Source organism: Erinaceus europaeus, chromosome 14 (assembly GCF_950295315.1).
Source record: "Erinaceus europaeus chromosome 14, mEriEur2.1, whole genome shotgun sequence".
In the NCBI taxonomy this organism is placed as follows: Eukaryota; Metazoa; Chordata; class Mammalia; order Eulipotyphla; family Erinaceidae; genus Erinaceus; species Erinaceus europaeus.
Genome location: NC_080175.1, coordinates 101,167,831 through 101,184,763, shown reverse-complemented (window position 1 = coordinate 101,184,763; position 16,933 = coordinate 101,167,831). Strand labels below are relative to the sequence as shown.

The window sequence follows — 16,933 nt, the reverse complement described above, 5'->3', positions numbered from 1 at the left end:
AGAGATAGAGAGGGAGAGACAGAGAGACACCTGCAGCCCTGCTTCACCACACGGGAAGCTTCCCCCTGAGGTGGGGACGGGGGCTTGAACCCTGGTCCTTGCGCACTGTAGCACTGTAACGCGCTCAAGGAGGTGCACTACCACCCAGCCTCATTAAATGCACCCTCTTAAACATTTTATTGTATACATTGATTATTGGATAAAGATGAAGGGAGATTGTGAGGGCAGGGGGACAGAGAGAGAGACACTTGCATCCCTGCTTCACCGCTTGAGAAGCTCCCCCCGCAGGTGGGAGGTGGGGCCGCTGCTGTGTCGTAGCGCCAGGTATCCTCTGTTGGGGTCTCTCCCTTGGCTCTGATCCCTTTCCTTTCTAGTTTGCCAGGAAACATGACAGCCCCTTGGTGGTGACAAAGAGTCAAAGCCTGACTGCCCTCCCTGGATCAACACACATGCCTTCAACCGGCTACCCTCAGCCTCCCTCCTGTGGGTCTGGCCTGTCCCCTCCAGTCTCTCTCCATGGCCCAGGTATGGAGACGGGATGGGAGGAGATGGGATGGGATAGGACCCGAGAAGATGAGACAGGATGGGATGGGACGGAATGGGATAGGATTGGACAAGATGGAACGGGTGGGATGGGATGGGACAGGACGGGATGGGACGGGATGGGACGGGACGGGACAGGATGGGATGGGACAGGATGGGATGGGACGGGATGGGACAGGATGGGACGGGACAGGATGGGACAGGACGGGACAGGATGGGACGGGACGGGACAGGACAGGATGGGACGGGATGGGACAGGACGGGATGGGATGGGATGGGATGGGATGGGATGGGACAGGACGGGACTGGACGGGATGGGACAGGACGGGACGGGACAGGATGGGACAAGACGGGACGGGACAGGATGGGACGGGATGGGACAGGACAGGATGGAATGGGATGGGACAGGATGGGATGGGACGGGACAGGACGGGATGGGACAGGACGGAACAGGATGGGATGGGACGGGACAGGACAGGATGGGACGGGACAGGACAGGACAGGGTGGGATGGGACGGGACGGGACAGGATGGGACGAGATGGGACGGGACAGGATGGGATGGGACAGGACGGGATGGGACAGGATGGGACGGGACGGGACGGGATGGGACAGGACAGGACGGGACAGGACGGGACAGGATGGGATGGGATGGGACAGGATGGGACAGGACGGGACAGGACAGGATGGGACGGGATGGGACAGGACGGGATGGGATGGGATGGGATGGGACAGGATGGGACTGGACGGGATGGGACAGGACGGGATGGGACAGGACGGGACTGGACGGGATGGGACAGGACGGGATGGGACAGGACGGGATGGGACAGGATGGGACAGGATGGGACCAGATGGGACAGGACAGGATGGAATGGGATGGGACAGGATGGGATGGGACGGGACAAGACGGGATGGGACAGGACGGAACAGGATGGGATGGGACGGGACAGGACAGGACAGGATGGGACAGGACAGGACAGGATGGGATGGGACGGGACGGGACAGGATGGGACGAGATGGGACGGGACAGGATGGGACGGGACGGGACGGGACAGGATGGGACAGGACAGGATGGGACAGGATGGGATGGGACGGGATGGGACGGGACAGGATGGGACAGGACGGGACAGGATGGGACAGGACAGGATGGGACAGGATGGGATGGGACGGGATGGGACAGGACAGGACGGGACAGGACGGGACAGGATGGGACAGGACGGGACAGGACAGGATGGGACGGGATGGGACAGGACGGGATGGGATGGGATGGGATGGGACAGGACGGGACAGGACGGGACTGGACGGGATGGGACAGGACGGGACGGGACAGGATGGGACAAGACGGGACGGGACAGGATGGGACAGGATGGGACAGGACAGGATGGAATGGGATGGAACAGGATGGGATGGGACGGGACAGGACGGGATGGGACAGGACGGAACAGGATGGGATGGGACGGGACAGGACAGGACAGGGTGGGATGGGACGGGACGGGACAGGATGGGACGAGATGGGACGGGACAGGATGGGATGGGACGGGACGGGATGGGACGGGATGGGACAGGACGGGACGGGACGGGATGGGACAGGACAGGACGGGACAGGACGGGACAGGATGGGACGGGACAGGATGGGACAGGACGGGACAGGACAGTATGGGACGGGATGGGACAGGACGGGATGGGATGGGATGGGATGGGATGGGACAGGATGGGACTGGACGGGATGGGACAGGATGGGACAGGATGGGACAGGACAGGATGGAATGGGATGGGACAGGATGGGATGGGACGGGACAGGACGGGATGGGACAGGACGGAACAGGATGGGATGGGACGGGACAGGACGGGATGGGACAGGACGGAACAGGATGGGATGGGACGGGACAGGACAGGATGGGACAGGACAGGACAGGATGGGATGGGATGGGACGGGACAGGATGGGACGAGATGGGACGGGACAGGATGGGATGGGACAGGACGGGATGGGACGGGATGGGACAGGACGGGACGGGACGGGATGGGACAGGACGGGACAGGATGGGACGGGATGGGACAGGACAGGACAGGATGGGACGGGATGGGACAGGACGGGACGGGATGGGACGGGATGGGACAGGACAGGACAGGATGGGACGGGAGGGGACGGGACGGGAGTACATCACACATGGCACAGTCTCTGGAGAGTGGGAGACTTTGTAGATGCTCACTGGCTGAGTATAGGTAGACTCTTGGGCTGGTGCAGCTTGTCAAACTTCAGGCTTCCTTATTTATTTATAAGTACTAACTTATTTATTTTAGTAAGAGAAAGAGAGACAGAGAAACAGCGCAAAAGAAAGCCCTGCTCAGCTGTGATTGATGGTGGTGCTGGGGATTGAACCCGAGACCTCAGAGCCTCAGGCAGGAGAGTCTTTGCGGAGCCATTCTGTTGTCTCCCCAGCCCTTCTTCTTCTTATTTTTTTTTTATGTTTCTATATATCATTTTTTTAAACTTTAATTTATTTATTATTGGGTAGAGATAAACAGAAATTGAAAGGGGTTGATAGAGAGGGAGAGAGGCAGAGAGACACCTGCAGCCCTGCCCACCACTTGTAAAGCTTCCCCCATCAGTGGGGACCAAGGACTTGAACCTGGGTCCTTGCGCACTGTAGTGTGTGTGTTTAACCACGTGCACCAGCACCTGGCCCCTCTTTTTGTTTTTAGTGTAGTGCCGGGAATCTACTTGGGACTTGTGCTTGGACAGTGTTACTGAGCAGTCTGCCAGGCCGTTTCCCGTCTTGTACTTGTAGACGGGCAGGAAGGGGGCCGTGGCGCTCCGCGGCCATGGTGCTCCTGTGTGGTGTCAAGGCTCAGAGCCAGGTCCGTGCACATCACCAGCACACGCTGGACCCGCCTCGCCGTCACCTCGCCGCAGACTTCACGTAGCATCAGGTATCGCAGGCCGACAGACGCTCAGCCCAGCTGCAAGCCTGCCCCGACACTGCACTGGAGGAAGCCTCAGTACTGTGGTCTCTCTCTCTCTCTCTCTTGATTTTTAAATCTTATTCATTTATCTGTTTATTTATTGGGTAGAGATAGCCAGAAATCAAGGGAAGGGAGACAGAGAAAGGAAGAGAGGGAAAGAGACACCTATAGCTTCACTGCTTGTAAAGCTTTCCCCCTGCATGTGGGGACTGGGGGCTCAACCAGGTGCGCCAACACCTGGCCCCATCTCTTTCTCTCTGTCTGTCTGTCTGTCTGTCTCTATCTGAAAATGTTAGCTTGGAGTAGTGAAACCCTGGTAATGATAGAATTTTTTAAAATATCAAGAGTCACGTGGCAAGTGACCTAAGCTAATTTGGCCTCAGTATAAAAGCGACAGATCAAAGGTGGGTGTTGTCCTTTCTCTCTGGGTGTGTGGTTTCCATGGCTAAGACAGCGTCTCATGCTGATGGCTAGCCTTCACTGAGTGCCTGGCGAGTCCTAGGCCCGCTAGCATCATTCACTGAGTCTGCACTGATCCTCAAGACAGACTTCTGAGGCTGATGGCACTCTTTGTCCATTGCGAAGGTGAGGAACATACAATAATGATTGGCAAAGTCGCTCTCCAGAGTCCATGCTCTTACCTATGTTCCTAGGGGTCTATGACTTTACTAATTTTTGCCTGAGCCTGACAGCTAACATGCAGGTGGACTGAAAGTCTTGTCTGGGGAGATGGTGTCAGAGTCAAGATTAGGACTAGAAAGGTGGATTGGGGCAGAGAGTAGCTCCCAAATATGGAGAAAGTATATAAATTGAATTAACTTTATCCATTTGACCCAGGGCCCATGTCTATTCCTGTTCAGCACAGGAGCCTGTGTGACCTCCGAGTCCCTGTCAGTCTGAGCTCACAGTCCGTGGTCACAGCTGGAACCTTCCAGGCTGCTCTCATGTCAGGACCCGTCTTCCTCGAGGGGCAGAGCAGGCTGACCTCCCTCCCTTCAGAGAGTGGGGCGTCCCCACCATGGCTGCTCTGCAGTGAGGGCAGGTCCTGGGGATGCCACAGGAGGGCTTGTGCTGACGTTCCTGATGGAGGTGACAGTGATGGTGGAGAGAGGGATCTGTGAGAGGTCCAGGCCCATCATGTCTGTGTGGGAGTCCCAGGATCCCCTGACTAGGGCCCTGGGTGATGGGGTGGCCTGGCAGTGACCACAAAAGCCATCACTAAAGTGCTTCACCTCCCTACCCCTTTGTTTTCATATCTTAGAAAGAAGATCTACGTCCTCTTCCCTCTCTGGAGCTCCACAGGAGCCTGGGGACAGGAGAGGCCCTGTGTGGTCGACGGAGGCCCAGAGCACCCGAGGCTCCCTGCTCATAGGCTCCTCCCTCGCCATGGCTCCTCCAGCCTCACAGGGTGGGAGCTGCAGCCCTCTGACCAGCCCCAGGGAGGCCGCCAGGACCGGCAGCCAGGACGAGGGTCCCACCGAGGCCAGCGAAGGGCCTGAGTACTTGGCTATCGGCAACCTGGGCCCCCGAGGCTGTGCTGCCGGCCCCCAGAGTCGCAGCGGCAATGCCAAGAGCGGCAGCTCGGACGTCTTCCCCTCCAGCGGCTCCCAGAAGCTTGACTCTGCCGCTTCCTCGCAGGGGGTCCAGGATGGAGCGGCACAGAGCCAGCCGCCCAGTGTCCCCCGCAGGTCCAGCTTCTCAGAGGGGCAGATACTCACTGCTCCAAGTGGAGCCAAGAGGATCCATGCTCGTTCCCACTCGGACACCAATGTTGCTTCCAGAGCCACGCCAGGTAAGGACAGGTACCGCCCCGACTAGTGTGGCTGCCTCCTGAATTGGCGGTGCAGCTTGCTCTTACAGTGCTCCAAACGGCACACAGTTGCTCTGCTTCTTTCTCTGCATTTGTTGTTAGTTATAATGATTCACAGGACTGTAAGATCACGGGCACAACTCCACACAGTTCCCACCACCAGAGCTCCCTGTCCCATCCCCTCCATTGGAAGCTTCCCTGTTCTTTATCCCTCTGGGAGGATGGACCAAAATTCTTTCTGGGGAGCAGAGGTGGGAGTTCTGGCTTCTGTAATGGCTTCTCCGCTGGACATGGGTGTTGGCAGGTGGACCCACACCCCCAGCCTGTGTCTGTCTGTCCCTAGTGGGGCAGGGCTCTGGGGAGGGGAGGCTCCAGGACACATTGGTGACGGTGTCTGCCTGGGGAAGTCAGGATGGTGTCATGGCAGCTTCTGCAACTTGTTGGCTGAAAGGCAGTAAGACATAAAGCAGGACAAACCGTTTAATAAACAGGAACCCAAAGGTAGGAGTAGAGCAGATGGAACTAGGGATCTTCATGGGAAGAAGCTAGGAAGTCTATTTAGGTGTGTTCCAAGGGGCCCTTAACTTTAGTAATTTTTGCCTGAGCCTGACAGCTAGCATGCAGGTGGACTGAAAGTCGTGTCTGGGGAGATGGTGTCAGAGTTGAGAATAGGACTAGAAAGCTGGATCAGGGCAGAGAGCAGCTCCCAAACACGAGGACGTGTATAATGATAGTATCTTGCTTACAAGAAAAGGCGAGCTTTGCAGTGTAATATGGATACCCCGAAGGTCTTTGGGAGAGTACTTACATTTATTCCTTTCTGCGTTGCTGGCGGTGAAGGCTTTCTGGGCTTTTCTCTGGTTCTTTCTTCAGCTTCAGAGAATAGTGACTCATCACAGTTCAAGTTTTTTTTTAATTTTTTTATAATCTTTAATTTTTTGGTAGAGACAGTCCGAAATCAAGAGGGAAGAGTGCCTACAGAGAGACAGAGGACGCCAGCAACACTGCTTCATCACTCGCAAAGCTTCCCCGTTGCAGATAGGGGCCAGGGGCTCGAACCCGGGTCCTTGGCATTGTAACATGTGCGCCCAATCAGGTGCTGTGCCACCCAGTTCAAGTTTTAACTGTGCCTCTAAGACAGGGGGGAGTACTAAGCGCCTTTAAAATTACCCCATTTCTTTTTTCCTTTTTTTTGCCTCCGGGGTTACAGTTGGGGCTGGGTGCCTGCACTATGAATCCACTGCTCCTGGCGGCCATTTTTTCCGTTTTACTGGATAGGACAGAGAGAAACTGCGAGAGGAGGGGAGACAGAGAGGAAGAGAAAGACAGACACCTGCAGACCTGCTTCACCGCTTGTGAAGAAGACCCCCTGCAGGTGGGGAGCCGGGGACTTGAACCCAAGTCCTTGTGTGTGGTGATACAGTGCTTAACCGGGTCTGCCCCCGCCCAGCCCCCTCCTGTTAAATTTTTTGCCGTCCTGCGCGTCCTGAGAAGTGTGGCCAGGATGTATCACCAGTGTGAGAGAGGCACCCCAAGGTGGCGAGGTAGCCCGCGTGGGTGATGGTGCCCTATTCTCAAGTCTCTGGTGCAGGTCAAGGTCGTCACATGAGCAGGGCCTGGCGCTGGGACCCTGACGCAGCATCCCCCGGGGAGGTGGGTCTGCTCCCTTTGCCATCGCCCTCCACCCTCTTTCCTGGGGGGGGGGGGGTGTCTGGCAGGCTTTGGCTGAGTTTTATTTGAAGGAGAGTCTCTAGTATAGCAAACAGACCTTTGTGCTCAAAGCCAGTCACGGGCAGGACGGCCGCAGATATGAAACGTAACCAGCAGATACTTAAACATTACGAAAAGAAAATTAGGCAAGGACTTGAGCTGCCACTGATATTTGCAAAGTTCAGAAAAGTCAGCTCAGGGCCTTTCCCTGAAGTGACTGACAACTTGTCTGCCCCTCAGGAATGGGTCTAGCTTATCGCAACTCTTTATTTATTTATTTACTTATTATTGGAGAGAGACAGAGAAATTGAGAGGGGGGAGTTCGAGAGGCACCTGTAGCCCTGCTTCTCCACTCGCAAAGCTTTCCCCCTGCAGGTGGGGACCAGGGACTTGAACCCGGGTCCTTGTGCGCTCACCCAGGCGCATCACCACCTGGCCCCGGCTTATTGGAACTCTTTAAGGGAAAGAAAAGTAATTCCAGATCAAAGCCTGTCTTCCCACACACATGAAGAGGGCCTGGCGGGTTCCCTACGTCACATCCCTTGGCGCAGCCCTGGCGTCTGCTGCTTGCCGGGCCTTGGTCTCTGAGCATGTCAGCCTTCCCTGCCCCCGTTCTTGAATCTGCGCGGTTCCAGAAACTACAGTAACCGGCAGAGGGGACCTGAGTGGCGAGGCAGAGGGGATGCAGCCACATGGACGTTCACGCGTCAGCCCCGCCTCCAGCCTCGAGCCCCTCTCGGGAGCCGGTGCCCCTCCCCTGAGAAAAGGCCACTGTGGTATCACTCTGTCTTCACTCTCTGCTCTGCTCTCCTCTCTGGACTTGCTGTCTGTCTGCGTGCAGGAGGCTGCAGGAGCATCACCATCATAGTTGAAGACCCCACTGCAGGTTTGCAGGCCCGTGGCCGTCCTCGCTCTGTCTGCCACCACCACTGTCACCTCCCGCTCTGTAACCAGCCACCTCGACTCCCAACATCCTTTTCCATTCTGGTGTCAAACGCCGGCTTGTCTGGTGCCACCGCGCGCCTGGGCCTTTCTGTAAAATGGTGGCCGTGTTCTGTGCAGCGGGCATTCCTGCCAGCTACTCCCACACGCCCTGTTCTGTCTCCCGGCAGTTTCTGGGAGGCAGATTCAGGATTTCCCAGTCTTTTTAAAGTGGGGCTGAGGCCTCATCACAAACCACCAGCAGAGTTGTTCTCGTAACTGAGCCCCCGCTGTGGATATCTTAATCTCCCGCGAATTCGCACCAGAATGTGTTTCCTCCCCTCTGGTCTCGCATGATTTTGGTCCTGCCTGTCCCCCGTTTTCTCCTCCTCTCACCCATCTCCCCTCCCTGGCATGTGCTTGGCCCGCCTCCATTTCAGCCATCACACAGGAGTTTTTCCCCTAGTGACTTAGTCTTTGTCTTTGTTTGTATGGTGGTGTTCAAACTAAGTAACCATGTTACAGCCTGGGTCCTCGAACTTGTGGTGCGTTTCAGATGTGTCTGTAGAATGGGAGGGATGCGGGCGCAGACCTGGCCCGGTAGTGAGCTTGTCAAAGGAGAGAAAAGTCTGCAGGATCATTTTCTGGACTATTGTTGACCACAGGCCACGAGAAGTTGTAAGACTTCAGGAGTGGGAGGTAGTGAAATGGTTCTGTAAAAAGCTTTTCATGCTTGTGGCTCCGAGCCCCAGGTTCAGTCCCCTGCACCACTGCAAACCAGAACTGAGCAGGGCTCTGGTAGAAAACAACTGTCGATGACACTGGGTAGGATGTTCATTCTGATGATGTTAATTCTTCCAGCCCATGAACATGGAAGATCTTTCCACTTGTTTGTGTCTTTTTATTTCCTTGAGTAGTGACTCAGAATTTTCAGTATACAATACTTTCACTTCTTCTGTTAGGTTTATTCCTAGATATTTTATTGTTTATTTTTGTTGTTGCCATAATAAAAGGAATTGATTTCTGGATTTCATCTTCTTCTAACTTAGTGTTTGCATAGAGGAATGCCACTGACTTTTGAATATTAATATGTAGCAGTTAATTTGAATGTTAATTTTGACACCTTACTGTATTGCCTGGTAACTTCCAGAAGCTTCTTGCTGGATTCCTTAGGTTTTTCCATGTATACTATCATGTCATCTGCAAATAGGGAGAGTTTGACTTCTTCTCTGCCAATCTGTATGCCTTTAATTCCTTGCTCCTGCCTGATTGCTATGGCAAGAACTTCCAGCACTATGTTGAACAGTAATGGTGATAGTGGGCAGCCCTGTCTCGTACCTGATCTGAGGGGAAATGCTTCCAGTTTGTCACCATTGAGTATGATGTTGGCTGTAGGTTTGCTATAGACAGACTCCACTATCTTCAGGAATTTTCCATCTATTCCCATTCTTTGTAGTGTTTTGATCACGGAGGGATGTTGGATTCTGTCAGAGGCTTTCTCTGCATCTGTTGAGGTAGTCATGTGGTCTTCGGTCTGAGAGTCTTTGCCTGGATGGCTATTCTAAGGACATTGCCGTGTTGTGGTTGCTGTTCTGCTGATTAGCAAACAGGTTAAATGTGCAGGTGTGTTTAGATCTGAGGCTCAACAGAGGCCGGTCATACCATGATGTTGTTTCTGTGAGTGTAGTCCTTTTGGTATTAAAAAAATTTTCTTGATGATCTCTATTTATTTCTTAAGTAGACACAGCCAGAAATTGAGAGGAAGAGGGAGGTAGAGAGGGAGAGAGATAGACACCTGCAGCCCTGCTTCTCCACTTGTGGGCCCTTGAACCCGGGTCCTTGTGCACTGTGATGTGTGTGCTCAACCAGGTGCACCACAGCCTGGCCTCCTGATATTTTTAAAAGCTACTGTCAAGCTACTGGAAAAGGTTATTATTATTATTTATTATTTTTGTAGAGAATGAGGGAGAAGGAGAGAGAGGGAGAGGGAGAGAGTGGAGAGACTGCAGCACCGAGGCTTCCTTCAGTGCAGGGCCGGCTTGACCCCGGCTGTGCACAAGACAGCAGCACACTGCCCCAGTGAGCTCCACTGAGTCCAGGTCAGTCTTTGCCTTCCCCTGGAGAAGAGTTTTCCTCGAGGCTGGTTTTGCTGAAACGATAGAGCTGCCTGTATTGTGGGGACACCCAGACTGTGGACAAAGGGAACTGAACCCGCCCACCCACTTGCACCCACCCCACCCCTGCCTTGTGTTGCCGCATTCCGGGTCACGCCCCAGCCCCACCTGTGAACACACCGTGCCCACCTCACCCCTGCTGTGTCCCTGCACCCTGGATGCCCTGGTCGGTGTGCCGCCTCCTTTGTGTCTGGGGAGGCGTGGGGGCGCGGCGCTGACTCTCCAAGGAGGGTCCCAGTGCCGCTCACCTCCGTTGTCTCTGCTCGCCGGCACTCACGGACGCTAGAATCCAGCAGCGTTCAGTCAACGCTGAGCGGCCCCTTGCTCGGCCCTGGAGTCGGCACAGCCAGCGCTCTGTGCCTGGAGAACGGTGAGTGCCGTCAGGACGGCTGGGTGCAGCCAGCCTCTGCCCAGCCCGTGCCCGCTGCTCCCCAGAGAGCGTGTCCACCCAGGGCGGTGGAGGGCACACCTCATGCCCGCTGCTCCCCTGAGCTCATGTCACCCAGGTCGTGGAGGGCACACCTCATGCCCGCTGCTCCCCTGAGCCCATGTCACCCAGGTCGTGGAGGGCACACCTCATGCCCACTGCTCCCCTGAGCTCATGTCACCCAGGTCTTGGAGGGCACACCTCATGCCCGCTGCTCCCCTGAGATCATGTCACCCGGGTCGTGGAGGGCACACCTCATGCCCGCTGCTCCCCTGAGCCCATGTCACCCGGGTCGTGGAGGGCACACCTCATGCCTGCTGCTCCCCTGAGATCATGTCACCCGGGTCGTGGAGGGCACACCTCATGCCCGCTGCTCCCCTGAGATCATGTCACCCGGGTCGTGGAGGGCACACCTCATGCCCGCTGCTCCCCTGAGCCCATGTCACCCGGGTCATGGAGGGCACACCTCATGCCCGCTGCTCCCCTGAGCTCATGTCACCCGGGTCGTGGAGGGCACACCTCATGCCCGCTGCTCCCCTGAGATCATGTCACCCGGGTCGTGGAGGGCACACCTCATGCCCACTGCTCCCCTGAGCCCATGTCACCCGGGTCATGGAGGGCACACCTCATGCCCGCTGCTCTCCTGAGCTCATGTCACCCAGGTCGTGGAGGGCACACCTCATGCCCGCTGCTCCCCTGAGCCCATGTCACCCAGGTCGTGGAGGGCACACCTCTTGCCCGCTGCTCCCCTGAGATCATGTCACCCAGGTCGTGGAGGGCACACCTCATGCCCGCTGCTCCCCTGAGCCCATGTCACCCGGGTCGTGGAGGGCACTCCTCATGCCTGCTGCTCCCCTGAGATCATGTCACCCGGGTCGTGGAAGGCACACCTCATGCCCGCTGCTCCCCTGAGATCATGTCACCCGGGTCGTGGAGGGCACACCTCATGCCCACTGCTCCCCTGAGCCCATGTCACCCGGGTCATGGAGGGCACACCTCATGCCCGCTGCTCCCCTGAGCTCATGTCACCCGGGTCGTGGAGGGCACACCTCATGCCCGCTGCTCCCCTGAGATCATGTCACCCGGGTCGTGGAGGGCACACCTCATGCCCACTGCTCCCCTGAGCCCATGTCACCCGGGTCATGGAGGGCACACCTCATGCCTGCTGCTCTCCTGAGCTCATGTCACCCAGGTCGTGGAGGGCACACCTCATGCCCGCTGCTCCCCTGAGCCCATGTCACCCAGGTCGTGGAGGGCACACCTCTTGCCCGCTGCTCCCCTGAGATCATGTCACCCAGGTCGTGGAGGGCACACCTCATGCCCGCTGCTCCCCTGAGCCCATGTCACCCGGGTCGTGGAGGGCACACCTCATGCCCGCTGCTCCCCTGAGATCATGTCACCCGGCTCGTGGAGGGCACACCTCATGCCCACTGCTCCCCTGAGCCCATGTCACCCAGGTCGTGGAGGGCACACCTCATGCCCGCTGCTCCCCTGAGCTCATGTCACCCAGGTCGTGGAGGGCACACCTCATGCCCGCTGCTCCCCTGAGCCCATGTCACCCGGGTCATGGAGGGCACACCTCATGCCCGCTGCTCCCCTGAGCCCATGTCACCCGGGTCATGGAGGGCACACCTCATGCCCGCTGCTCCCCTGAGCCCATGTCACCCGGGTCATGGAGGGCACACCTCATGCCCACTGCTCCCCTGAGCCCATGTCACCCGGGTCGTGGAGGGCACACCTCATGCCCGCTGCTCCCCTGAGCCCATGTCACCCGGGTTGTGGAGGGCACACCTCATGCCTGCTGCTCCCCTGAGCTCATGTCACCCAGGGCGGTAGAGGGCACACCTCATGCCTGCTGCTCCCCCAAGCTCATGTCACCTGGGTCGTGGAGGGCACAGCTCATGCCCACTGCTCCCCTGAGCTCATGTCACCCAGGTCGTGGAGGGCACACCTCATGCCCGCTGCTCCCCTGAGCTCATGTCACCCAGGTCGTGGAGGGCACACCTCATGCCCGCTGCTCCCCTGAGCTCATGTCACCCAGGTCGTGGAGGGCACACCTCATGCCCACTGCTCCCCTGAGCTCATGTCACCCAGGTCGTGGAGGGCACACCTCATGCCCGCTGCTCCCCTGAGATCATGTCACCCAGGTCGTGGAGGGCACACCTCATGCCCACTGCTCCCCTGAGCTCATGTCACCCGGGTCGTGGAGGGCACACCTCATGCCCACTGCTCCCCTGAGCTCATGTCACCTGGGTCGTGGAGGGCACACCTCATGCCCGCTGCTCCCCTGAGCTCATGTCACCCAGGTCGTGGAGGGCACACCTCATGCCCGCTGCTCCCCTGAGCTCATGTCACCCAGGTCGTGGAGGGCACACCTCATGCCCACTGCTCCCCTGAGCTCATGTCACCCGGGTCGTGGAGGGCACACCTCATGCCCGCTGCTCCCCTGAGCTCATGTCACCCAGGTCGTGGAGGGCACACCTCATGCCCGCTGCTCCCCTGAGCTCATGTCACCCGGGTCGTGGAGGGCACACCTCATGCCCACTGCTCCCCTGAGCTCATGTCACCCAGGTGTTGGAGGGCACACCTCATGCCCACTGCTCCCCCGAGCTCATGTCACCCAAGGTGGTAGAGGGCACACCTCATGCCCACTGCTCCCCCGAGCTCATGTCACCCAAGGTGGTAGAGGGCACACCTCATGCCCACTGCTCCCCTGAGCTCATGTCACCCGGGTCGTGGAGGGCACACCTCATGCCCGCTGCTCCCCTGAGCCCATGTCACCCGGGTCGTGGAGGGCACACCTCATGCCCACTGCTCCCCTGAGCTCATGTCACCCAGGTCGTGGAGGGCACACCTCATGCCCACTGCTCCCCTGAGCTCATGTCACCCAGGGTGGTGGAGGGCACACCTCATGCCCGCTGCTCCCCTGAGCTCATGTCACCCAGGGTGGTGGAGGGCACACCTCATGCCCACTGCTCCCCTGAGCTCATGTCACCCAGGTCGTGGAGGGCACACCTCATGCCTGCTGCTCCCCTGAGCTCATGTCACCCAGGTGTTGGAGGGCACACCTCATGCCTGCTGCTCCCCTGAGCTCATGTCATCCAGGGTGGTGGAGGGCACACCTCATACCACAGGGCAGTGGAGGGCACAACCTGAGCAGCCCTCCCGCCCGTCACTTTCTGCCTGTGTGCTAGAACTCGCATCACTCTGCCATTTCTCCGACTCTTGCGGAGGCCCCAGCCCTTCTGCGCCTTTGGCCGCTTTGGCCGCTGTCACCATGTCTGTCTGTCGACCCAGATGGGGTCGGAGGCTGAGTGAGCCAGGGGTCTTCAAAGAGCTCGTGAGTGGCCAGGCTCACCTACCAGAGGCTAAGTGCCATGCGGACACCCTGCGGAGGAAGCCATGTCTTCCTCGTGTGACACTGCAGCAGGTGCCTGCCTGCCTGCCTGCCTCTCTCTCTTTCCCTCTCCCTCTCTGTCTCTCTCTCTCTTTCTTTCTCTGTCTCTCTCTCTCCCCCTCTCCCTCTCTCTTTCTCCCCCCCTCTCTCTTTCTTTCTCTCTTCCTCTCCCTCTCTCTTTCTCTTTCTTTCTGTCTCTCTCTTTCTTTCTTTCCCTTGTGGGGCAGGAGGCCAGTGTGTTGCCTCAATGTGTGGGATTCAGGGTCATCTGTGAGGGTTCTGGGAGTTCTCCCTGCAGGTGGAGGCTCACGCCAGCCTGCCGCTGGAAGGGGTGAGGGCTGGCGGTCAGGCTGCAGAGAAGTGTGTCTGCCGGAGGTTTGCCTCTCACTCGAGCTTTGCTTCTTCCCCAGAGGCTGGGCAGTACCTGTGCTCAGGGGAAGGCATGTTCCGAAGACCGTCCAAAGGGCAGTCCCTCGTCAGCTACCTGTCTGAGCAGGACTTTGGCAGCTGTGCAGACCTGGAAAAGGTGAGGGGCCTGCTGGCAGGTCGCCCCGACCTGGGGAGAGGTCCGGGAGGTGGTGGGTGAAACAACTCCCTGACACATTTTCGATATTCTAGAAACCTTTTTTCTTCTTTAATTATTAGTGATTTAATATTGATTAATAAAACTACAAGATAACGGGCACAATTCCACACCGTCGCACAGATGGATAGTAGTTACATCAATAATTCCTCAAAATATACACAGATAGAGAGAAATACAGTCACAGCAATAATGGCCCAAATATATAGACGGACAGTTACAGAAATAATAGCCTGTATAGGGGGGTCTTGGGAGAACCAATGCCATTTCCAGTGGAGCGATGGGGACTGAGCCCTGTGGTGCTGTCTCTTCAGGAGAGACATGGGGACTGAGCCCTGTGGTGCTGTCTCTGCAGGAGAGAGAGACATGGGGACTGAGCCCTGTGGTGCTGTCTCTGCAGGAGAGACATGGGGACTGAGCCCTGTGGTGCTGTCTCTGCAGGAGAGACATGGGGACTGAGTCCTGTGGTGCTGTCTCTGCAGGAGAGACATGGGGACTGAGCCCTGTGGTGCTGTCTCTGTAGGAGAGACATGGGGACTGAGCCCTGTGGTGCTGTCTCTGCAGGAGAGAGAGACATGGGGACTGAGCCCTGTGGTGCTGTCTCTGTAGGAGAGACATGGGGACTGAGTCCTGTGGTGCTGTCTCTGCAGGAGAGACATGGGGACTGAGTCCTGTGGTGCTGTCTCTGCAGGAGAGACATGGGGACTGAGCCCTGTGGTGCTGTCTCTGTAGGAGAGACATGGGGACTGAGCCCTGTGGTGCTGTCTCTGCAGGAGAGAGAGACATGGGGACTGAGCCCTGTGGTGCTGTCTCTGCAGGAGAGAGAGACATGGGGACTGAGCCCTGTGGTGCTGTCTCTGCAGGAGAGACATGGGGACTGAGTCCTGTGGTGCTGTCTCTGCAGGAGAGACATGGGGACTGAGTCCTGTGGTGCTGTCTCTGCAGGAGAACGCCCACTTCAGCATCTCAGAGTCTCTGATCGCGGCCATTGAGCTCCTGAAGTGCAACGTGCTGAGTCAGTGCCTGCAGGAGCCGGAGGACGGGGAGGACAGTGACCAGGAGATCCGGGAGCTGAAGCAGAAGATCCACCTGCGTCGGCAGCAGATCCGCACCCGGAACCTTCTCCCTCTGTGCCAGGAGCAGGAGCCCGGGAGTGAGTGAGGCGAGAGCCTGCAGGGCCGTCTCCATGGCCTTGTCGGAGTCCGGGAGTGAGTGAGGCGAGAGCCTGCAGGGCCGTCTCCATGGCCTTGTCGGAGCCCGGGAGAGAGTGAGGCGAGAGCCTGCAGGGCCCGTCTCCATGGCCTTGTCGGAGCCCGGGAGAGAGTGAGGCGAGAGCCTGCAGGGCCGTCTCCATGGCCTTGTCGGAGTCCGGGAGATAGTGAGGCGAGAGCCTGCAGGGCCGTCTCCATGGCCTTGTCGGAGTCCGGGAGAGAGTGAGGCGAGAGCCTGCAGGGCCGTCTCCATGGCCTTGTCGGAGTCCGGGAGTGAGTGAGGCGAGAGCCTGCAGGGCCGTCTCCATGGCCTTGTCGGAGCCCGGGAGATAGTGAGGCGAGAGCCTGCAGGGCCGTCTCCATGGCCTTGTCGGAGTCCGGGAGATAGTGAGGCGAGAGCCTGCAGGGCCGTCTCCATGGCCTTGTCGGAGCCCGGGAGAGAGTGAGGCGAGAGCCTGCAGGGCCGTCTCCATGGCCTTGTCGGAGCCCGGGAGAGAGTGAGGCGAGAGCCTGCAGGGCCCGTCTCCATGGCCTTGTCGGAGCCCGGGAGAGAGTGAGGCGAGAGCCTGCAGGGCCGTCTCCATGGCCTTGTCGGAGCCCGGGAGAGAGTGAGGCGAGAGCCTGCAGGGCCCGTCTCCATGGCCTTGTCGGAGCCCGGGAGAGAGTGAGGCGAGAGCCTGCAGGGCCGTCTCCATGGCCTTGTCGGAGCCCGGGAGAGAGTGAGGCGAGAGCCTGCAGGGCCGTCTCCATGGCCTTGTCGGAGCCCGGGAGAGAGTGAGGCGAGAGCCTGCAGGGCCGTCTCCATGGCCTTGTCGGAGCCCGGGAGAGAGTGAGGCGAGAGCCTGCAGGGCCCGTCTCCATGGCCTTGTCGGAGTCCGGGAGAGAGTGAGGCGAGAGCCTGCAGGGCCCGTCTCCATGGCCTTGTCGGAGTCCGGGAGAGAGTGAGGCGAGAGCCTGCAGGGCCGTCTCCATGGCCTTGTCGGAGTCCGGGAGAGAGTGAGGCGAGAGCCTGCAGGGCCGTCTCCATGGCCTTGTCGGAGTCCGGGAGAGAGTGAGGCGAGAGCCTGCAGGGCCGTCTCCATGGCCTTGTCGGAGTCCGGGAGAGAGTGAGGCGAGAGCCTGCAGGGCCGTCTCCATGGCCTTGTCGGAGCCCGGGAGAGAGTGAGGCGAGAGCCTGCAGGGCCCGTCTCCATG

The 16,933-nt window shown here is 58.3% G+C and overlaps 1 protein-coding gene across 4 annotated transcripts in view; it reads left to right on the top strand.

Annotated features, from left to right (window-relative positions):
• RUBCN (rubicon autophagy regulator) overlaps positions 1-16,933 on the top strand; it is a 74,178-nt gene that overhangs the window by 28,472 nt on the left and 28,773 nt on the right. For 2 of the 4 annotated variants that reach the window (XM_060172224.1, XM_060172223.1), the window contains exons 6-11: positions 375-525; positions 4,768-5,298; positions 7,868-7,912; positions 10,408-10,491; positions 14,356-14,471; positions 15,474-15,681. In XM_060172224.1, the coding sequence (XP_060028207.1) occupies positions 375-525; positions 4,768-5,298; positions 7,868-7,912; positions 10,408-10,491; positions 14,356-14,471; positions 15,474-15,681 (1,135 nt within the window). The remainder of the gene's footprint in view (positions 1-374; positions 526-4,767; positions 5,299-7,867; positions 7,913-10,407; positions 10,492-14,355; positions 14,472-15,473; positions 15,682-16,933) is intronic. The other 2 variants (XM_060172226.1, XM_060172225.1) reach the window with 1 other exon arrangement.